The 24,948-nt window shown below is 40.0% G+C and overlaps 1 protein-coding gene across 5 annotated transcripts in view; it reads right to left on the bottom strand.

Annotated features, from left to right (window-relative positions):
- Window positions 1-211: 211 nt before the first annotated feature.
- Window positions 212-24,948, bottom strand: part of cadm1a (cell adhesion molecule 1a) — a 456,892-nt gene continuing 432,155 nt past the window's right edge. For all 5 annotated transcript variants that reach the window (XM_005725349.1, XM_005725351.1, XM_005725352.1 and 2 more), the window contains 2 exons: window positions 13,389-13,517; window positions 212-5,149 (listed from right to left, as the gene is read on the bottom strand). In XM_005725349.1, the coding sequence (XP_005725406.1) occupies window positions 5,031-5,149; window positions 13,389-13,517 (248 nt within the window). In that variant the 3' untranslated portion in view covers window positions 212-5,030. The remainder of the gene's footprint in view (window positions 5,150-13,388; window positions 13,518-24,948) is intronic.

Here is a 24,948-nt window from a genome sequence, read left to right as displayed (position 1 = left end):
CTTAAACAGTTGTAAAAATCTGTGTTTGTGTCTATTGGGGAAGACAAAGAAGATGCTAGGGTGGACAGTTGTTGTTGTTTAATTCCAAAGTAAATATTACTGTATGTATTGCTCTGCGCCCATATTATACGTATAGCATTTTACATTTAATAATTCACCTAAAGCCTATTAAAAAAAACCAATGCCAACACTGATTATTTTGGACATTTATATCTTTTCTCTTTTATTAAGACAAGAACTCTTCATTGTTTTGTAAAAATGTCTATTTATGAACCAATACAAAATGTGTATGGGAATGTGGAACTCCTCTTCTCCATTAATACACATTAACATTTCCCAAGTACAGCAGAGAGACAAAAATAATCAATCTGAAAAGAATGACTGGGGAAAGAAAACTTTTTGGGAATCAAAAGGTGGTGGTGCGTTGAAATTGACAGAAGTACAGCCACAACAAGTTTCTGATCCTGCTTCATTCCAATAAACATTGTACTCTTTAGTACCTATGTTAACACAAAGCAATACTTAACACATCTTTTACAGTGCACCAAATATTAAGAAAAATACATAAAACATGTACAACATAGAAGCAAAATATCTCATCCTTTTTGCTTTGGGACCTAAACTTCTGTTTTGTACTTAATTGTATTTAATGATGTATTGTACTTGCTTTCATGTCATTGATAGGTGGGGCCTAAATTTTGCATTCTACCTGAGATGCAGTCACATCAGTCAGCAAGGCATGAACCTGAGACAGGACACTAGCAAAAGAATTTAATGGGAAGAAAACGACCTCAGTTGCACTGTAAGATAAGACCATAGTCAACGTTTTTTAAAACTTCACTGGGAATAATGGAAAATAAAATGATATGTACAATAACCTTATCGTTCTGTTATGCACCTAAGATTCAGAATAATTAAGCGTACTTAAATATATTTTTTTCACTTTCTTATGTTGGAAATTTGGGAGAACAAAAAAATATTTTTATAACGTAAAACACTCCTGGCATTCCAATCTGCAAAAAGTTTAATATTCACAAATAAAATATTAACGTATCAGCCTTAGGGAGAAGACAATATTCAGTTCTATTCCTTTATTGGCAAGTACATATTTTGAAGTCTGATTTAAATCAAAGCTGCCACATGTCACTGAAGCGAAATAGTGCTCACTGGAAAATACAAATCACACAATATCAGTCTTACAGATGAAAGTGACATCTGCTCTGTGATTCATAAAGCAACAATAACAAGTCAATTAATAGTTAAATCAGACACCAGACCGTGAAACATTTACCTAATCAGTTCCCCACCCCACCCCCACCCGTCCATTTAACAAACACAAAACAGTGTCGTCAGCATACAGTGTTAACTTTGTGATAAAATTACTTTGTGAGTCCAGAACTAATGAAAATGAACTCAAGTTTTAACAAGAAACAGATGGAGAGAGTTGGACACAACATCTTTGATTTTTGTCCACATCGTCTCTCCTGTAAATCCTATCTACAACTACCACATCCAAAACTAAAAATAACGTATCCACAGCTCCCCCCGTTCCACTTGCTGTGCTCTAAAATCACCCCGCCCCAGAACTTAAACGTTTTTAAATGCACAGATGGTCAAGAAAGTGTAATTTGCGCTGTGGATTTCACAAGAGCTATGTCTACGAGCCACCCCAAATCTCAACATGGAAAGGCTGAATGTTGTCTTCATGCATGACCATGAAATATTAAAGCTATCACATTGGTAATGTGTCGCAATACGAGCTGCGCGTTATCAAAATCCAATCAAATGCTTTAACATAGCAACACAGTGTTAAATCATAGTGAGTGTACACATGGCAAGCAACACCATTAAGTGCCAAAGAATCCATAAATGCGCCAAACAGTGATGAACTGGAAAAGTGGTTTTCAGTGTCTTGATTTATTTATTCCAACATCTTATTGGTTTCTCTCAAAGAATCCATTTTATGAAGCTTAAAAAACATTTTTTCCTATTAAAATTAGAAAGTAATTTTAACAGTTAGCAACTTGCAAAGGGGGGCAAAGTCTGACCAAAGTGTTTCAAAGTCATTTTGAAACACATTTCCATCTCATTACAAAACAAGGGAAAGGTAAAGCAGGTTTAAGATTTGAGATTTTTAAACAGATTGCATTCATTTTATTTAGAAGCGTAATTCAGAAATCAAGCATCATCTTACGCTTACGATGCACTGCCATTACTTTTCAAATTTCTTGAAAATGGATTTAATGCAAAGCTTAACTGTTCCAATTCCACAGGTGTCCCATTTAATAAACAACAACAAATAATGTATATCAATAAACAAGCAAACATTAGTAATTCAGATTTTGAGCTGAAATTAACAGTATGTGGATGGTAAATAAACACTAGAAATCAAACTGCCACCTTTTCCTTGACTAATATGATTTAGTTTGTCCTCTTGACACTAGTTTTTCAACATTAGACCAACTTCACTTTAAAAAAAAAAAAACTGCTACTGCCGATGTTGGGCACATGCTAACCTGTACAAATCTTTGAAGTGTGATGTAATATCACAACAGAAAAAAGCCACGAAATAAATATGCTTTCAGTGTTTCAAACTCTTGAAATTGTACACGGCATCTGAAACCTCCAGCTTTATTCACCCACAGCTGTCACATGGAGAAAGGATTCATTAAGCGTGTTGCTTGCTGTGCGAACACATAATAATGAGAAACAATGTCACTGGTAAACCCACATTGCCATGTTGAAAAGCCAGAGCAATAATGCAAACCATGGATTAACACCAAGGACCACAGCGTGTGTAATATGTCATCGTATGAACAATTAATTACTTCTGGTGTCCTCAGTGCTCCCAAACTGACATAGCGAAACAGATTCTCATTGGCTTTTGGCAGGTTGTACATAAACCATGATAGAGAAGCAAAAACAACGGGTTCTAGCATGAGCATACATGCAAAATTAATATTTTGGTGTTCAAAAATGAATGAATTTGAGCAAAATTACGTACATTACATGGACAAAAGTACTTGGTCACCTATTACACCTAAAGGAGCTTCTTAATGCCATGAAGCTCCTGGCACACAGATTTGTGCTGATGTTAATGCCAGAGGAGGGCTGGAGCTCTATAACTGTATGGCTAAGGTCCTGTGGTTTCACTTAGATTAGATGTGGAATACCTAGAAGGGAAGAAATTTCACAAACTGACTTGTTGCACTGGTGGCACATTGTTACTGTACCACGTTAGAATTCAGTGAGCTCCTTAGAAGAACCCATCCCGTCACAAATGTTCGTAAAAGTAGACCGCACGGCTCGGTGCTTGATTTTCTACAGCTGTGGCGACCCAAAACACCTGCACTCAAAGATACTTTTGTCCATATAGTGTATGGTGGTGAATGGCTGTGAATGGTTTGTCTCTCAGAACACTCTACTTCGAAGACATGTACTTTCCATAACACTTCCATATTTTACAGTTTGACAAAACTGACAATGAACGTGATACAGTAAAATCCACAAAGGTACTCCATTGTAATTCTAGTAAGTTGTAAAAAATATTTCTTAGTAAGGATTAGTGTACAATACAGTTGTGATGCCATTGGCTTGATTTACATTGGACTGTGTGTCAATGAGATAACGTGAACCTGCTAATGGGAGGACCTTGACTGCTATGTATCGTGTAGCTATGTACCGATTAGATGTAACTTAACTTTGAATGGGCTTCAGTTTGGAGTTATATTAAGGCTGGTTCTCTACTTGGAAAACTTGTTGTATGGCGTACACTACACCAGCAATGTCAGCTGCTGATTGGCAAATATTAACACCAAATATTTTTTTCCAACAGTCTTTTATTACAGAGGCATCTTGACTGAGGATGTGTCAAAACAATTTTAGGACAATTTACATTTTCTTACTTTCTCATTTATAATAAAAAATATTCTAGGGTGAGAGCAGATGGAAATCAATTGAAAACCAACATTACAACTCAATAAAAGCCGGTGGGAAGACAGACCTTCCATTCAGCAAATAGAAGAAAAATAACACAGAGCAGAGGAAGAAATCAAAAATAATGAAATGGCAATGCAGCGAGGAAAAAATAATGCACTGCTTCTTTTCACTAAGGAATGTAATGCCTTAAAAGACAGTAATACAGAAGTATATCTGCTCTGCAAAAACAAAACCGAGGTTTTTAAATATGAATTTTCAAACTGAACCGGCTTGTTGAAATGGGAACATCCTTTTACATTAGCCTCTGTGCCTCTGTTTTAGTCGCGTTTCTTTCTGTGGTGTCGTGTGTGTGGTCCAGTACTACAAACCTGTTTCTCTTTTATGTCCTTTGTACAATGATATGTAAAGCGTTCCATGCATTTTTAGAGCTGTCAAAACTTCAGGGAGAAAGAGAAGAAAGTAATGGCTTGAGACAAATCACAGTATACTGGAAAGAGTTTTTGTTATGCAGGAGAGGATCCGTTTGTGCAGACACATTAAGAGACATTAATAAAGTGGCTGTGTAATTTTACCCTCATACAAAAGCCAACAGCACACTGATAATTACGAGGTGGGAAGATGAAACGGGAAAAGGGGAGCAACGAGGTTATGCAAACGATGATCAACACAAATGCAAAATATGGGTAGAACCAAAAGATTTCGAACAAGGCACAGAATTTTCTGCAAATGGTTGAACTAAATAAAATTTGTACCAGCAGTTAGGGAGGTGTTGAATGGTGAAGCTCTCTACAGTGATTTCTGGCACACCCTCCCACCCATCCCTGTATACTGAAAACCCCAGACCCTAACATTTTTTATCCTTTTTTGATTTTTTCTTTTTTTAAACACACACAACATTCCATCTACATCTGCAGACTAGACTAGACAACGGCTTAAAACCAGGCCTTTCTTTAAAATCCCGTGTCTCTTCTACCCCTCCACCGAACCGATTCCAACCCCTCTGTCAACCCCCACCTTTTCCCCCTCTCCCCGTCCCAAAAAACCCTTCAGTGTCCCAAGCAGGACATTGGAGGTGAGGGGTCCTGTTCTGATTAGATGTAGTACTCCTTCTTTTCATCAGAATTGGTGTGGCCACCCTCGGCATTGATGATGGCTGTATCTGCATCCGCTGCGTCGTCTGCTCCTTTGGCTTCGTGTGTGAAGTAGGTACCTGAGGAGGACAGGATGGAGGACAGTGTCACGAACTGGATAATAGCCTGCTGCTCAGATGATACAAAAGATTAAAATGTGGCTCTCCATCTCACAGCACCCAATTATGCAAATCCTTCACTGTGTGGCCATTTACATATACCGAACACCAGCAAGCGGCGATATTCAGATTACACAGCGTTTCCCCTCACTTTCCTTTATGATTGGCACATGAAAATCAGGGTTTCAAAATGATCTTGAGTGTCAGGAAGAGTGTTGCTCACACCTTCAAATTAACCTTGTCAAGTTCACACAAAAAGGGACTAGCCAGCCACTTCAAACCTAATTTACAAGAGTTATTCAAAGTAGAGGCGATGATGACAATATTTTAGGAAGAATGAGGGACAGTAGTGCCACATTAAAAGCACAAATACTGCCTGAAAAGAGAGAAACAAGGTGCTGGAGTGCTGCAAAAAAGGCTGGCTAGAATATTATGCAGACCTGAAAAAGAACGTTTACCCTGTCTGTTCTAAGGTTTTACGTATCAGAACACAGTAAACAAAATATCATCTAGTCCTTAGCATGTGTTAAATTAATTCAAATGTAACCTTGACCTCAGATGAACAACATCATCATTTATTTAACAAAGATTGAGGCAAAATCCAGAAGTAGTGTGTGAAAAACTAAGTATACCTCATGATTCAGTAGTTTCAAAAACAACCTGTTAGCAACAATACCGTGATGTAACTGATTTCTGTATGACTTTGTCACCTCTCACATTGCCAGGAAGGACTTTTGGATCCACTCTTCTTTACGTTGCTTTAGACCAGGGATCAGCAACCCTGGGGACGCGTGCCAGGGGTTAACTGATGGCACAACTGTAGCTGGACTGGCCATCGAGCATACCGGCCGATGTTGATTTTTCATTTTTATGGGCCGATGTTTTGTTTAGTTTTTTTGTAAACAATGAAAGGTGGTGGATTGGCCAGATGCTGGCCGGTGTGTAAAAATAACTTAGTTGTTTGGTGGTGGCTGTGGCGGAGCTTCCACAGAGGCAGGTGGATGAAAGAAAGGGGAGGCAGGAGGAGGAGAGACCCGAGGCGGCCGCCGGTCTGAGTGTCCGAGAAGTTATGACCTGCAGTCTATCTGGGTCAGATATAAGCCAAGTTTAGGTGGAGTTTATTTTCGTTGTGCTGACTTTTTACAGTCAGTTACAATAACTCGTACTGCGTACTAGCTAGCATGACGGAGTTTCTATACAGCTGGGCAGGTGATATGATGTTAGTGATAGTGAACTTTATTCATAAGGTTAGTTAGTAGAGTTGCCGTCCCATAAAAAGCGTAATCGTTCCGTATTCAGAGAAAATATTATGCGTTTCGTGTTGAGCTGAAAAAGAACACAGTTTGTCCCGGACTTCAGCTAGAATGGAAAAAGACACAAAGCTGGAGTTATTCTGTCTTTATGCTGCAGCTGTCTCTTCTCCTCTCATCCTCTCCCCCTCCCTCTCCTGTTGCTACTTCAATCGTGAAACTGATCAATGATCAGCTGATCGGCTTTTCTCTCTTGTTTGTTTGTCGTCCACTTTGCGCCAGGAAGAGGAAACCAGCGGATGTCGCGCTAAACAACAGCAGCACGTTTAAGCTTGATCAGCTGTTGTTAGAATTGATGTAATATTAATTTCTAGTATCAGCTGATGTTTGCTGGAGCCACAGCAGTAAAAGCTGCTGGTCATGATATCAGTTTGGTTATGTGGTGAGAGGGAAACATGAAGATGAAACCAGGAGATGTCCTTACTGAATCATCAGAGCTGAACTGGTGATGGAGAAACAGGTTTACCTTTTAGGTGACATGAATGAGTTGAAGGGAAGTTATGAACTGTTTCTGAGAGACAAATAACACCAGGATCATTTTATAAGTAGCTGACAGCTGGTAAGTGTGCAGGGGCGGGTCTAGCAAAGTTTTGCCAGGGGGCCAGGTAGGGCATTAACAGGGAGAGGGGGGCACAAAGAAATACTTTTCTTTCTTATTCTCATGAAAATGTCTAGCTTTTATTAAATAATTATCTGAATCTTACAACCAAAGTTCTTATTTGATGTAAAATGTATAGAAATCATCTGACCATCTGCTTCAAGATCTGTCCGCTCAGCGCAGCATCAGCACCGCGGAAATACAATCCGTGGACTCGAGACAGAATTCACTATGTGTTTTTGGGACTTTCAGGTGTATGGACCAATGTTTTCTTTTCTGATCAAACCAGAAAGCTTTCATGAGCAGCTGGATTTGCCGTGCATTAACTGGCTGGACACAGAGGACATCGAAATGCAGCTGATTTGACTCTGTGGGGGTCAAAGTTTGCAGAACTACAAACGCAGCTGGATTTGTTGCTGTATTTGGCTCTACACATCTGAGTGTCCTCAGGTAGCCGTCTGAATGCTGGACACTCGGAGACCTGTATCTCTGAGTGAGAGACCAGAGATCACATTAACATGTGTATCTCTGTAGTAACAAACATGCCACATTGGCCCAGTTTATTTTTCTTATCATTGGTGTGAGGAGACCATAAGTAGCTTTTGCATTTTCTGTTGTACAGTCCATTTGCTGTTATGGATAAAAAGTGTTGTTTTTTTGTTTCAAAATAGCTGATAACTATTCACTGATAGCTGCAAACATCTGCAAACAAATTTAATTCTATAAAGTTGTTCTATATAGTGTGTAACTGTTAATATAGAGCGTTATTAAAATTATTGCTAATGCAATCGTATGGCACATTGACTTCTGAGGAAATTTTAGATGGCACTTATCATGCTTCAGACCATTGAGGCTTGCATACATTCCTTCATGCACAGCTCTCTTAAGGTCTCTTTGCAACACTCTGACTCGTGTCTTTTTCAAACATGTTGTTGTAGATTTTCTGACTGTCCTGCTGCATGACCCAATTTTGGCCAAGCTTCAGTTGTCAAACAGATGGTCTCACATTTGACTCTAGACTACTTTGGTCTACAGAGGAGTTCATGGTCGACTCAATGCAATATGGTCAAACATCTCCACTCTCATCTGCCCAAAGGAGATTGTTACAGAAGAGTTTTTCAGAAGCAACTTTTCAAATCTAAGCTGTGCTGCCAAACAAACTGTACTTGTTCCGTCTTTTTCTAATTATATTGTCATGATCTTTGACATTTAACATGATAACTGAGGTCTGTAGAGTCTGAGATGTAGCTCTTGGGTTTTTTCAGTTTCTTTGAGCATTGCACAGTCTGACCTTGAAGTGAATTTCAGACGTCCACTGCTGGCAGACTGGCAGCTGTCTTGGATGTTTTTTTGTGAATAATCTTTCTAGCTGTAGAATGCCAGACTCTATTATTCGGAAATGGACTTATTACCTTTCCCAGACTGATACAAAGCAAAAATTGCTTTTCTAAGATCATTGCCTTTTTTTTTTCTCCTTGGAATTTACACCTTTATATTTCCAGACCAGAAAACCGCCAAAAATGTCTGCTTTTATAGAGGTGCCTCCACTTGCTGATGATCAATTAATCAAGTGCATTTGATTAGCAGCAGCTGGCTGCTACTTACCCTCTTCATTTCTATGGAAGCAGTAAGGATATACTGTAGAGGTATGTAAGGACAACACGAGAGATCCCAATATTTTACTCCAACTTTAATCTGGGCTTCAATCACACAACTGAACACTCAAGGCGCCAAAGGCTAACCCTCTCACTTCCCTTCACACTGGGTGTGAGTGGAGCCACCTAGTGTTTTTTACACTGCACCCATGTGAAAACTTTTTCTTTTATGCTGTATATACTATAAAGCATGTATAAAGCAAGAAAATACATTGAATATATATATGTGTATATATTAGGGCTGCCACGATTAATCGACATTAAAATCGTCGACGACTAATTTAATAGTCGACGCGTCGTTTGAAGCTTTGTAAGATCCCAAAAGACGCAGGAATAAGTAGTAGGATTTAAGAGTGTAATAACGGACTGAAACAGAAGATGGCAGCACTGCATGTACAAGGATGCCAGCTGCCGTTAAACCCCGAAGAAGAAGAAGAAGCAGTGTCCGGTATTGTAGCTGTGTCCAAATTCAGGCTGTGCCTGCATTTGTAGGCCGATTACGTTACAGCGACACGACAAAGACTGTCCAAATTTGAAGACTCCGACAAGTGCGCCCTTCATTTCCCCAGATTTGAAGGATGGGTCGTGTGTATACTTTGTGGCCCAACCTATTCCAGAATTCATAGCGCGGCCCTGCTCAGTTTCCAACAATGGCGGCAGCTAGTTTTAATATTACTCTTATTATTCTTTCTGGGTCACAAAATAAACGTTTAACATATTTTCAGGTGAGAATGTAACTGTGTAAACTTCAAATATCTGCTTGGTTTATCGAGACATCACATATTTTCCAAAGCGCTCTGACGTTTTCGGAGACGTCTGTTACCCACCAGCTCGATAGCTAGCCGGGTTCAAGGCTCACTAGAGCCTGTGAGAACACCGGACTCCCGGCAAATCATTTTCAAACCCACCGCCATCTTTCGCTATCAGGTTAAACATGATATATAAGTCACTTAGATAACTTAAAAATGTTATTGTTTGGCTTTTTTCAGTATTTTATTTGTTCCTGAGTAAATCGGTTTGGCTGAGATTAAAGTTGAATAAACATCAAGCAGACAACTGATTATCAGAAGTGTGAGATGCTCGAGAATATACTCCGGTGTCCTGTTATATTTTAGATCCCAGGCTGCTCCAGTCTGCATGCCAAATATCCTTGGGCAAGATACTAACCCCATGTTGCTCTCCGATGCATCCATCGGACTGTGAATGCGTATGAATGTTAGATACTTAGCACTTAAGAGCTTAGAAGTGCTTGTGTGACTGGGTGAATGAATTAGTTGTATAAAGCGCCTTGAGTGCTCAGACAGAGTAGAAAAGCACTATATAAGAACCAGTCCATTTACCATTTACCTTAAAGCTGTAAGCTAATGATAGTTATATAAGAGCAGATGCATGCTGGTGCAATAAGCTGTACGTTTTACGTCCAGTGGATGCATGATCTGATTAGTCGACTAATCGCAAAAATAATCGGTGACTAGTCGACTATCAAAATAATTGTTTGTGGCAGCCCTAGTATATATATAGTTATGAAGTTATGATGTGGAATATATATATTTATATTCCACATCATAACTTCATAAAATTCTTAATGTGTCTCAATTTGACAGAAGTTTGAACAGTAATATCAGACTTTTGTGGTCCTCCAACCTTATCTTCAGTTAATACAAATCTGCTGCTTCACTTACTCTCAGGGCTGTGGGTCCCTTCAGGTAAGTATGATGTTGAGTAATTATTGGAAAGTTTTTAAAGAGGTAGTTAAAAGTTGCCTGAGACAATATTTCTGTTCTAATTCAAATATTTTCTGAGTGGCTGCTGCAGCCTCACATCTCAGATTTACTCGGCATAGGTGTAGCCGCCAAATGACACCAACCCCCCCCCCAAAAAAAACAACAAACAAAAACCTCCCTCCTCGTGATTATTATTATTGTTCCGTCATGAATATTTATACTTGGCCTCCAGGCACTCTACCTTGTAAACAGTTTACCTCTCATAATATACACAATTAGTCAAAGTGGCCTGAATTTTATTTGTACTTGCATCTTATTGCTGTTTTATATTGGAAACATGTTGCGAGTCGCCTAAGAGGAAAGCAGCGTTGTGACAATAATTCCAAAGTGAACACTAAAGGATACGTCCAGTTTATTACAGCTTATATTTCATAGTTTTGCCAGTCAGTTTCAATATCTCTGCATGAGCCAAAGTAACTGCTGAGATCTGGAACCAGCAGAGACAGATGTGTTAGGACTCATGAACAGCTGGATGATTTGGCAGGGTGTAAAATGCCAAAAGTTTAGCAAGACTGTCCAAATCATTTTATGAGAAGTGGGCACAAAATAGGCCCGAAGTGAACCCGTTTTCCCCTATTTTTCCTTACAAAGGTCCCAATTCCACAGTGGGTCAAAGTTGAGGAAGTTGGTCCGTGAGGTGTAATGGATGTTTGGACAGTAATTTCAAAGTTGCTTTTTCCTCTAAATAAGTTTGACCAACCTGGGGGGGTTGTTTCTGACTTCTCTGATTGTCTGACTGCACCTGTTTCTTTCTCCCTCTAACGCTTTTTTCTTCTTCTTTTTTTAAGCAATGTTTCTGCACCTCTAGATCTCAGTATTGGATTATGGATTTCAATTCTTTTATTACTGACGAAAGTGGCTGAAAACATTATATACAGAATAGCAACCAAGTTGTAATAAACTAGAGTTATCCTTTAAAATCTGCACTGCTGCACTCGGTAACACAACAGTGGGACTGCTTCACATGGCTGTGTGCCTGGTCTTCGGTGTCAATAAGTCACGTCAGTCGGAGTCAGCTAGACAGAGGCTGTTTTTGTGTGTTGATCTGGGAAACAGTCGTACGAATCACTGGAGCTACTGCAAACCTCACTGCCTCAAAGTTTCACTGCACCGCTAAGATCTACCAGCAAGCAGCTTGCATGTTGCTTCTAGACACAAATGTGAGGAGCCACTCAGAGTTCAGCACCACTGAAATAAGAGCACATTTCCTCTATACTTTTAATTTGCCTCATTTACTGTACTTCCTCTCTAAAGTGGTTAATGTACCCAATTCATTTCCCCCCGCATAAGAAACATCAAAGTGTGAAATGTGTTATAGATTCTAATTATTTCTCTGTTGTGAGGACGGCATACAAGATTTGTTATACTATGCGGCAGGACTGCATGAAAAATGTAATTTTACTCATCATCAGTAACCCATAGCCTTAATAGCTGTCTTTCCATCATTTTGATAGCAACCATCCATTGATGTAATAAGTCGTTTTTGCAGAAACAAAGTAAAGAGGCTACACTTGACAAACTGCCTGCTGGGACAGATAATGCTTAAAAGGAAAGCTGCTGTGAAATAACAGGTACTTCTTAAAAATGATATACAAAATTTAAATGTATCATATGGAGCTTTTGGGTATGCCTTGCTAATAGTGGATTAGACCCCCCCTTTTGCCGTCAGAACTGCCTTCTTCGTGGCATTGATTCAACAAGGTGCATTCCTCAGAGATTTTGCTTCATGTTGACATGATAGCATCATACAGCTGCTTCAGATTTGACAGCTGAGCATCTATTATGTGACTCTCCTGTTCCAACATATCCCAAAGGTAAATGGTAAAAAGTAACAAGACTTGTTCGTACACAGCAGCTTCGCTCTCTACTTGAGGACTCAAAGTGTTTTATACAGTTCTTATTCACCAATTGATACAGGTTCAAACAAGCACTGGTTTCTATCTGACATTCACACAAATTTACACCCAGATAAACGCATCGGGAGCAATTCAGGGTTGCCCAAGGACACTTTGGCATCTGGTCATTAGATGACCCACTCTACCTCCAGAGGCACAACCAGCCTTCAAATGTGCTCTATTAAACTAAGGCCGTTTGAGTACAGGGAATGCATTGTCACATTCAAGAAAAGCAGTTTGAGATGATTTGAACTTTGTGGCATGGCCGGAAGTAGCCATCAGAACACGGGCACACCATAGTCATAAAGGGATGGCGAGTCACGCTGGTAGTGTGTGTCAAGCCTGAACTGTTGATACAAGGCAGGAAAGATCCATAATTTCATGTCATTTACTGCATATGTTATCTCTTATCCAAATGTTGCAACAGAAATAGAGACTCATCGGACCATATAGCCTTTTTCGAATCTTCAATTGTCCATGTTTTTTGAGCCCATGTTAACTGTAGCCTCAGTTTGCTGTTCTTAGCTGACAGAAGTTGTGCCCGGTGTGGTCCCGGTGTGCAACTTTAGCCCATCTGCATTCAGAGATGCTCTTCTGCATTAGTTGAGGTTAGTTTACTGACTGTTGCCTTCGCATCAACATGAGATTCCCCCCCAGAGCACTGATGCTCACTGGTTCTTTTCTCACCTTTGGACTATTCTCTGTAAACCCTAGATATGGTTGTGTGGCATCTCAATAAAGAAGTTTCTAAAATACTAGAAGACCAGACCAGTCTGTTTGGCACATTGTCCAGTTTGTGCTTTAACTTCTTGACCATGCCTAAATGCATAAATGTATTGAGCCATTTGATTGGCTGATTTGATATTTGTGCTAATGAGCAGTTGACACAACTGTATCAACATTCAAACATTTAGCAAATAATTCGACTTTGTTTTTAGACATTTCCTATATCTACTACCTTTGTGTCTTGCAAAGTAGCGTCCCAAGACAATGAGTAGACAGAGCATAGCGAACACGACCACAGCCACCACTCCTCCGATAACTGCATGGTCCACTGTTCTGGGTGCTCCTTCTCCGGCTCGTGAATCTGAATGGGAAGAAAAAACAAAATCAGTAACAGTGCTACTAAAACTTCTCCTGACATTGAGAGAATAGCGATCAGCCACCAAATCCCTACCACACAGTCTGAGAGTTAAAGTGATAGAAATGAAGATTATATTTAATACAAGGCATTTAGATAGAGGAACTTTGGAGCAGCAATGCCTAAGATGCACTGCTTTAACAAAACCGAAGATTTGGACTTAACCCATACACTCCAGTAAATCCAGAGCTGCCTGGTTGACTGTCATGACTGTCGCTCTTGTGTTTCAAAAGAAATGAATTTAATACTGCTTCACTCTTCCTGAACGAGCTCAGTGGAAGAAATAAACACATGCAGACACAGATGTCAGCAGTCCTGCGCAGAAATTTAACGTATGTGTTTTTTGACAAAACATGTTGACACAGGTCCTTTCGTAATCATATGGAGGTCCAGAGGGTGTACTAAGAAGCAAGTTTGACATAGCAAGTGTTTCTTTGTGTTAGCTCAGTCAGACATAATGGGTATCACAAGGGTGGTTATCAACTTCCTTTGTTAAAGCAGGCTTTCTGCTTCAGGCTCTGCACGCGCTCACATAAAAGGGGGGCGTTTGACGCGTTCGACATTTCTTCTAAATGGACCGATCAAGACCGACCAGCTTCAGTAAGAAGGAACAGTACAGACAGAGTTATGAAGAATATTAAAAAGTTGTTACTGAAAAGCAACAATGGTGCTGCAAATAAGGAGAGATCGTTCATTTTGTAAAATCACAGGTTAACATATATATATATATATATATATTAATACTTAGTGTACACTTACTGACATTTATTCAACTTTACAACTGTACTCAAAAAGGGTGTGATTCCTTCAATGCAGGGAAAATCAAGGAAGCCAATTCAGTTTTTGACCAAATCAACTTACTACACTGATTCGTTCAGCGATCACACACACATATGGCTCAGTAAGCTACATGTTTAGATATTGACAGGATAAGAAATGGTAAAATGTGATTCTTACAGGTGAGCTGTTCAGGGCCAGGATGCATGTTTAGCTTGTGACACATACAACATACCACGCTTCGATCCTATGTTAACAACACCAAAGTCACAATTATACCACAAATTTTCCTCACTGTACTCAAACTATGTGTCCAAACCTCATCAGCAGTTTCAGTTTTTAACTAGTGATCTTAATGCCTCTTTTATGTCGTTTGTTTTTCATTAGCATGCTGAGCTCTTTATCTTAAGTAGAATTTTGCTGCATGTATAGTAAGACCTCTGAAGTCATGGTCACGATATGTGATAACCCTATATTTTAAATAACAAATAGCTTAAAATGAGTTAATAAATAGTTTTTAGAACTTTTTTGTTCTAATTACAGAGACTTGCAAGAACAATTGATTGCCAGGGTTGGACTTGGTTATAACCAAAGGGTTAATATAGTGACACACATCACGCGTTACGCTGTGCAATTTGTGTTGTTTTGATTGCTCCATAGTTGCTCTCCCACAAGACAAAGAAGGACTTTTTTCTTTTCCTGAGTTCAGTCTGGCTCCTTTGTCTCTTGCTGACATTTTAATAACCACTGTACGAAATTGCCACAACAATAACTGTTTGGATTGCAATCAAGAATTGATTAAGAATAACCATAGTCATACCAAACGAGAAATTATTCAGTATTGTACCTTTCATTAAGAATCTGCTCGCCACGGCTTGTGTATCGTTGTGAGGTTTCATGATTAGAAAAATAAGTCTTTAAAATGTTTTTTGTATGCAACCGTGCCTAAACAAAACAAACTTTCACAAATTATTAACACAGTGGGGATAGTAATCAAGTTTCAGAGCAGGAGTTGGGTTAAAAAACAACACAAAAAACATCTGTGACTGGACAACAGTCCCCTAAAGTCCTTGGTTGCAATGCTGTGTGAAAGCTATTGATCATGTGTAGGGATCCATGACAACCCCAAGTTAATATCCATTTGCCGACGTGATTGGTCCTTCATGGGACAAAGCATGAGGACATTTCTTTCCCCACATTATGCCCCAGGAAGGTGAATGGCTGCTGGAGAGAAGATTCACATGGCTGAACGCTGCACTGAGATGTGACCTGGGCTTCATTGTGTATTCATGAAGCACATTTGTATTCAACATAATATACATGTACAGGTACATTTACGTGCTTTTAGCTTACTTTGATACCATTACACCAACCTTCATTTCCACACTAATGCTTTCTTTTCTTTCTTTCTTTCTTTTTTTACTGAAAATATTTACAGAAGCCTGGAAACTGAACAACGTCCAGTTCTTAGCATTCAGTTCACACATGGAGCAGACCTTCAGCCCCACCATCCATTAGCTGAAGTAACTCACTAAAAACCCCTCCACATGCTTCTCCAGCCTAGTTCTACACGGGGGATTTGCTGAGTGAGCTCCAGAAAACAGAAAGAGCCAGGCTGCAATTGATTAACGAATAACAGAAACAGAGAGAGAAACATCATGGATACCATCCCTACACACCTGCATTACCCAACCTGAAGGAATGGAGTCGGGAGTGGGGAGGGCAGCGCAGTGCTACCTGTCAAACTCAACAAAACATTACCTGATAGATCTAATAGGTTATTTTGACTTCAGATTTTCTTTTTTAGTGCTGGGCAGATTCAATTAAACTGAGCAGGAATCCTTCTGACATCCAATTCGCTCTTGTCAGGCTGCAAGAGCTTTGCTTTAACACACTTTCCTATTACGATGTTAATGTGGACTTTGGCTTTCGGGGAGGGGAGATTAGAGTGTGTGCGGCGTGGTCAGGGTGGTGGAGGTGGATCGGACGGTTGCAGAGGATCAGTCCTGATTGTCTATATCAAACTTTCCTCCTTTAAATTAATTTAAGATGAAAGGAAGGCAGAGAACATCAAAGTCTCCACAAGTCTTTGCATAATATTATGTTGCTATTTAGAATAATAAGCCCTGCCTTATGGATTTACATGCATGAGATGAAGTCTTTTTCCTTGTAGGAGGGTATATGTGTAAACTGTGGTATGGCACTAGAAAGAAGATTTGGGCTTATAAAACAGCACTGCCTTTAATTTATTAGAGCGGGCATTCTGTTAATATGTGTGTCTTGCAGTATCTCATTTAAACCCAGGCCGTACCGAATAAATCAGTCTGTGCCGACAAGAGCAACTTGTCTGCGATTTTTTTGCAGTAGGAGACTTTACAAAACTAGTTGCCAAACAGTTGTATTCTGGTAGTATTGCTATATCAAAGCAAGGTCTCCAAGCATCTATGCCATTTTGCAGTTAAGTTTCAACCCTGCAGTAATTGTGCCACTTTGTTGAGAAATTTATGTTAATGTAACGTTTAATTCTGTGTCATGTGAATGACTGTGTCTTTCACTAGCCTGGCGCACGTCCTGATTTTATGTTTGACAGCTTTTTAGTAGGTAAAGGTGAATGGCTTGGACATGAATTGAGCTGCAGTTTGGGGAAGGCCTCGAAGGGGATTGGCGGTGGCTACCGGGCCGCGAAGAAGATAATTGAAGAAGATAAAGAATTGAAAAGGCAAGGGAGGGTGGGGCACATAAACGGGAATGACCACTTGTAGGACTGAGGGAACCTATATAGATGAGAACCAAAAGGAGCGTGTTTGGAGGCGTGGTCCCGCTCCTGAAATTCCGATACTTAATCTCCAAATAGAAGTTAATCACGGCATCATCACAAAGAGATCGTGTGCCATCTTTATCCCATTCAGCTGCAAACTGATAGCAGACTAACTCCACCCAATTGCTGTTTTATCGCCATCTTGATACATTAAAGTTGCCAAAAAGGCAAAAAACTGTGAGTTCTCAAAGATCTGGTGTCTGTCTTTAAAGCAACCATTTCAAGAGCAATGACAGTGCAAGCTCATTGCACACATCTGCAGTAATTTCGGTTGTGCTATGACACAGCACAATGGGTTTTGGTTCGTTTTACCTTCTAGTTTTTCCCTATTTGGCTATCTTCAGCCCTGTCCTCATTATTTTCTTTTCTGTTTAACTGCTTCCCCAACCCCAATTACCCCTGTGATTGGCTATATAGTCTTTTCTTCCCCTGTGTTGGATAGCATGTTTTGTCACGTGGATTCTTCTTGTTCCCTTTGCTTCTTTGTGCATGCCTGGACTTCTGGATTTATACCTTTCCTTTTACTCAACCCTGAGGAATGTTTTCATCAGCTATTAAACTTGCTTTTTGTTGAATTATTCAGTCTCCAGTGTCCTGCATTTGAGTCCACTCATCCGTGAATCATAACAGTCGCAGCAGCATTAAGTTCTTGGTAGAATGACAAAGCCAACAATTTCTGTCTTAATCAAACCAAAAAAGCAGAAAAATGTTCTGCTTTTAATGAGGCCTGTTTGCAAGCCAAAACTGTGTTAAAGTGCTGTCAATTTCTGCAAGCACTCAGTCCCAGTCATACCATACAAAGCAATTTGCATGTCATACCAGTGAGTATCACTTATGAGCAATTACTGTCACCCAGTAAAATACAGTACATTTGCGTTATTATCTCACATTGGAAGTCAAACTTTAAATTGCACGGATCATTGTTTTAGCAATCAAAGGAGTGCAAATTCAAAACAATTTCAAGTTTTGCCTTTCCATAAAAGTCACTTCTGTCATGAATAAATAGCATCTGAGAGCCACATCAAAATGGGAATTGTGACAGTCTATTCCCTGTAGCTGCAGCACTTTGTATTAATTACAAAACAAGATAGAAACAAAAGCATAGTTACAGTAAGCACTTCCACAAACAATAATATCCCAAAGCAACCCCAGCCATTTATAAAATCATATTAAAGAGCCAGCTCTCAAGTCAACCAAAGTTCATCAAAAATCCAGTCATAGTAATGCCTCGAGGGCCAGTGCTCAAGATAAGGTTTAAATCCTGTATTTCCCTGCAACTTATACTTCTACTACATATGTGCCGCTTAAACAATGCTACAGCTTCAGCAGCATCCATCCACCCACCCATCCATCCATCCATCCATCCATCCATCATCTTCTGCTTATCCAGTTCAGTTTCTCTTTCTGCGTTAGCCTTGTAATGAACTGGCCACTTGTCAGTAGAGAAATATGTAGAACAAAGAAATATAAAGTAGACCTACTCATATCTTAACAAACAGCCATAAAACAGAGACATATGGCTGTCACCAACACAGCTGGCTCTTTGTCTGTGCAGATGAAACAATTGCAGTCTTTGCCTTTATAAAATTCTTGTTTACTTATCGATTAAACAATCTTTGAGTGTCATGTCTCTCTCTTCTAATGCCTCTGATCCATTAGATATATATTGCTGGGGTTACAACTGAAAACAGTGTTCAAATTTCCCACAAAATAGCCGTTCACACAGAGATGGTTGTTCCTTTCTATGGTTTTGATACCAGGAAAAAAGCTCTTATTAGATGATTCTACAATAAAAATACATTGAGAGAAAAGGTTAGGGAGTCAGAAGCGAACTCAGCTGCTGTCCTTCAGTTTAGCTCCTATACTGCAGCAGCACCACTAATAAAACCTGCAGAATCTTTTAAATCACTGGTGAAGCTGTTTAGTGTGTTGATGAGGCCAAATGGGTTATTAAAGGGTTTAATGTAGCTTTACTTGGTTGCTGCAGCACATTCTGAAAAAGAAACATTCATCTCAGAACGGAACAGCCAGCAGAGCCACCAAACATCATGGGGAAAAAGCTGGAGTACTACTTTATGTTTAGAGGTTATGTACTGTGCTGTCACTTCAGAATATAATTATGAATGGTTCATCGAGGATGGTTTATCAAACAAGGTGTCCGAAGGGCTAAACCGAGAATGCAACTGTCAATCAAGCGTGGTCATTTTAGAAACATCCACCTTATTTGGAGATGTGAACTATCTCATTTCATAGGGCGTGTTGACAGAGGCTTGATTTGAGACAGAGGAGATCTCCTAATTGGATCTTCTAATCTGCTAATTAAGCATTAGTGATTTCACTGGTGTGCCCATACTGCTTGTAGATAGAGGGGCAATCAGAATAACAGCAGTGCTATGTGGGTGGGGTGTCATAAGAGCACATTGGCTTGTCAAGATCCACTTCCATTGCCAACAACACTCTCGGTTAAAGAGTGAATGTAATTAAAGTCCCAATGAACCCATTCATTGAACCTATTTAAAAATGTCAGTTAAATCCTTTGCCTCTCGGGTAGCGAACCACACTGCTTACATACAGAGTGACTTGGCCTAAGATTTATTGAGTCTTTTTCGAAATGTCAAAAAAAGGGGTGTCATTTTAAAAAGACAGCAGCACCATTAGAAATACAGAGTAGAAAAAGAAAGTAGCTACGGGGTCGTGTAAAGTTGAAATTGAAATGATTATTAAGACTGTCATGAAGTTTTTCTGACGTTTGATTTTAGCAACGATTCGGAGACTTCTTTGGCTTTAATGACCTCGGCTGACTCTGCAGCATGTTTGTGATTCAAAAGTCCTCATTACTTTTGATGTATGCTATAGTAAATGAAAAAAAAAACCCCTAAAAGACTGCTGGAGGAGCTAAACCGCATATATTGTGATGTTCAAAGAGTACTTCAACAAAGTTAGAAGGCTTGTCGGCAAGTTTGAAAGACACAGAAATAAAAATACAATGGTCAAAATCGACACAGCAGAGCCTGAGATATCCTGACTTTTATTCCTTTGTATGGGCAGGAATCCAAAAATAATGGATCGAACACACCTACAATATAACCTTTATATTTTCATTTATTCCACTACCAACTGAAAAGCCTGATGGCACTCCCAGGGACATTACCTATTCCACACCGACATAATGGACAGAAGAAATGTTCTGATGCCTACTGGTGTAGGCAGCACATTTCAGACAAAGATCTTTTCTGCTATTCAAATTTCTTGAATAGCACCATCACTCTCACTATTTTACTGGCAAAGGGATCTGAGGGAACACTGTAGTGATGAACACTTGAGAATAGAAGCAAAGTCTATAAAAGTTGGGCCAGTACCACAAAAAAGATAACTCCATCATGGTGAAGACATCTCGAGGGCATTGCACACTGGCTGGGTATAACCTCATTCAAAAGAAAAGTGCCTATTTCTTTCTAGTAGCCCTTTTCTAGCCCAAATAGAACAGTTTTCCTTATTTCTACCAAAATAAAAGACACGTGCCAAAAAGATGGCACACAGAGTTCTGGCTGACTGGAGATGGCTCGGACCTGGCTTATCGAAGAAAAAGAAGCGGCTACAGCTGTTCAAAACCCCATAAGGCTGGCCGCCATGATAGACGATTGGCAGGGCTGCGAGTACTCAGACTGTGTTTTGAATGCACTATGGATAACATCTTGGAGAAGAAGAACGGGAATTGAGAGAATTGGTGACCAGTGATGGACATTAGACCAACTGTAAAAATTGGATGCAGTTGTTCGCACTAAACCCAAACATTCGCCATCTTCACTTATGTGGCTATCCCACTGGCGCCAGCTGAAGGCCTGCCAAGGTCGAAGCTGACTGGAAGAACAAAAATTCTCCATGATAACAGGATTGTTGACAGAATTCTTTGTCCCTCCTTCAAGGCCACCTGGGTCCACTGGAGACTGTTGACCTTCGCTTAATTGGGCGTGGTGACACTCAACTGAACATGGGATGCACACACACACACGCACGAAACATGTACACTGATACTGATACACCCTCACTATCACCCTCCCTCCCCCGAATCCAACGCCTCCTCCCATGCTTACCTCCCATCCGATGTGGACAGCGGATCAGCTGGAGGCGCAATCGAAGATTGCAGCAGTCCCAGATCCAGCTGTACACACTGGCATATTCTCCCATGTTGCTTGTCTGTGTTTTATTGTGTTGATATCTGTGCATTCCTGAATTATCCTTTTGTGTTACACATTTTGATGTTTTTTTCCCTTGCTACCTAGCCTGACCTGTCTCCCCAATGTGATGTTTTTGTTTTGTATGTACGGTCGGCAAGGTCTGTCATCTCGGTTGTGGGCAACTGCAACTGACAAATAAAGGCATACATTCAGATTCCAGCAAGAACCTCCAAGAACTGACACAAAAAATTCCAAAATTTTTCCATAAATAGTGAAGTAGCTGCTGACACACATGTTCAGCATCCTATATAGGGACATAACCTGAACACAGCCAGTTGGGCCAAGTCCTCTTTTGCACAGAAGAGTTGTGTTCATTGCTGCAAACTGTCTCAGATCGATTGCAATGTGTTGGAAACATGCCTTTATTTATAAATGGTGATTATCTGCAAACATTCAGTAATCTCGCTGAGAGTGATTGCAGTCTTTCTGAGTTGCACTGAGACTGTTTGGAGACAAGTTGCCTCCCACCAGGTGACTGGTGGTAGTTTGTCATTGTAACTACTTGCAATTGGTCGGTGCAAGCAAAAGAAATTCAGTGCAAACACCGACTTTTCCTACTTGCAAGCAGGTTGCCCTGCACTATCTTGAAACCAGCACTGTGAGATGTGTCACTGTCTGTTCCATTCTATCAGGATACAAGCTGCGACACTTCTCAAGAGCCATCATTTTATCACAGATTTGCACATTCCTGCTCAGGTATCTTTGACAAAGTGTGCACTATAGCCATCGGATGACAGAACACTGCACTGAGATAGTATTTGCTTTACTAGTCACAGTGCAGACGTTGAACAAGTTTACCTATGCAAAGAATTCAGAAAAAAATACACATACTACAACATGGCAAATGTTGTCCAAGCAGCATGTAACCAGGTATTCTACTTTTGTGCCTTTTTGTCTCTGATCTCACATGCTGATATAACTTCAGGCAACAGGCAACTTTCCTGCCTTCGCTTCTAAACAGTGGCAGAATGGTACACTCACATAGTAGTGGTTGTGACACCTGTCATCAAAGGGGCTGTGTTGTGGACAAAAAGCTGAAATTGGAATTTGCCAGTAATCGAAACTAAACTACCCAACCATGACAGGGTTTCTGGTACTGCTGCCATCAGGACCTAAAAACACAAACAACTTCCAGACGAATCACACAAGTGCACAGGCAGGTTACAAAGCTTTCAAATTTGTCCTTTGGAAGTCAAAAACATATTATTTCTACACTCAGCTGCACCTGATGCTGCTCAACTGTCGTGTAACTGCGTCGTGCAGTTTCCAGAAATCAAGTCCGAACATCGTTTTACAGTTTTTAAATAAAAGACAAAGACAAAGCAAACGATAGTGCAATTTATTTTCTTTAATTTCTTTTGACTGAAAGGTGTAATTAGTAGTCATACTGGGGCGTTATCTGCTGAAAATAACACACTCCCACTGTTCAATTTAAAGTCCCTTTCTTGGCACACACTTCTAGGCGCAATTCTAAAATAGAAAGCTCAAACCTATCTGAAAAAGAAACTTGCTTAATGTTTAAACAGAGACTAAATATCATCTAATTTACACCTAGGGTAGAGATGTGCGTGGGAGAGTAAAATGAAACAAAAGAAGCTGGTATTCCTTTTTCATGGTGTTTCTTGTGTAATGTAAACCTTTGTCTGTGTAATGAATTCCATTTTCTGTGTCAAACAATATCGTCTCGAGAAGGACAGGAAATGTTCCAAATACTTGCAAAAATAAGCCAACAGTGCATTATCTCCTTAGAAACCTTGCACCTTTTTTTTATCTGATGGAGCTATTCATCATTTATCTAATCATGGCCAGTCTTCATCCAAAATGTAATATAATTATGGTCTATAACTGTTCTCAGGATATTAAGCTGTATCTAGGCCACGGCTAGCTCAATAAACACCTTCTAATAATGGCTTTTAGTGGTCTCAGGAGTGACTTATTCTAACACAGTGAGGACTCTCTATGGCTCCCAAGGCCACACGAGTTTGCAGCTTGTTGCAGAGATGCACATCAGTCCTTTTAATGGGGACACTGTTTTTTTTTGGGGGGGGGGCTGGTAGAGCTTCTTTCCAACCAGCAGACTGCTCGTTCTTCTTTCACACGAGATTATCAAACTCCCCCCTGCCCCGCCAAACCTCCGCCAACACTCTCCTCCCACCCCGCTGTCACTGAGCGGCCTCCAGCCTCGGCCATTCCAATGACTGTTGAAAAGCTCATGAAGAGTTATGCTTGTGGTTGAAAGGTGGCCAGAAGCCTGGTCTGTGCACATATACTCGTGTTTGATGTATTTTTTAGAACTTCACATCTACTGAATTAAAAAACATCTCTGACTTTGTCAGAGATAAGGTCAAAATAACTCAATGATATGTTTATGATAAAGAAAATGCCAAAAAACAAGCAACAAAAGGGGAAAAAAACAGCGTAAATGATCCAAAGAGAAAACTCTTGTCAAGGTCAAATTCACAGAAATAGCAGGTCTTGAAATAAATGGACCGCTGAAGTCAAGTCCTGTGTCTCCTCTGCTCTTGGCATATTGATAATAACAACAGAAGAGACTCTGTGTATCCTGGTGTTGTGAGACAGAATAGTATCAGTGAAATGACATCGGGGGCTTTGTGTGGATCTGTGTACACAGCAGACAGAGCCCTGGGTGAAGGAACTGTGCCAAGAAAATGAAGGGCTAATCCTAGAAAAGAAGCCAAGACAATGGCTACATTTACATACATGCAGTAAACAGACTCTAGTACATTCTCTGGTCAAGGTTGTACTGAGAAATGAGGGGTTTACATAAATCCCTCATAGCTTACCTCATTGACTCTACATTTAAAAAAAATGAAAATAAAATAAGGACAGTTCTTTAAAAAATTGAAAGAAAAAAGTTTGAGGTTCTTTTCAAAAGCCAAAACTCATCAGTGCATTTGCTGGTAATGTTTGGTTGGCTAAAAGTTATTCAAACATGCATAAAATGCATGTTGTGCACAGCGCTGCAGAATCAAGAGACAAAATCACAAGACTTTGGGTAAAGATGGATGCCAAGCAATGTATTTCTTTGTTATCACGGTCCCTAATGCGTGCTTCGTGATGCTGTTATGGATGTCTTTGAGGAGCAATGTTGTGGCACAATCTCTGTGAGGTGTAGCAACGCCGACAAAAACCTGCCATGATAATAAAATCCTTTAGCAAGGCTGAGTGTATGGTGTCGGCCTCTAATCCAAGCCTCACCTCAAAGGAAATTCAGACCGGCTTACATGCATGGATGGTGTTAGGAAAAAGAGAATGAAAATGTGCTGCATTTCACACACAGTGCAGCTCACACTGTAGCCAGAAATTGTATCAGTGCTGCTCAAAGTGAGTAAAGCCAGTGGCAAGGGATAATCTCAGATACTGGGGTTGTCCAATTTGCATAAAATACTAAGATTGCAACCTGTTCTCACTCTGAACCCGTCACATATACAGTGGGGCAAAAAAGTATTTAGTCAGCCACCGATTGTGCAAGTTCCCCCACCTAAAATGATGACAGAGGTCAGTAATTTGCACCAGAGGTACA

This window comes from Pundamilia nyererei, unplaced genomic scaffold (genome assembly GCF_000239375.1).
Source record: "Pundamilia nyererei isolate P.nyererei 1_Seehausen unplaced genomic scaffold, PunNye1.0 scaffold00015, whole genome shotgun sequence".
Classification (NCBI taxonomy): domain Eukaryota; kingdom Metazoa; phylum Chordata; class Actinopteri; order Cichliformes; family Cichlidae; genus Pundamilia; species Pundamilia nyererei.
Note: the sequence above shows the minus strand (reverse complement) of the source record. Positions and strands in the feature narration are given on the sequence as shown.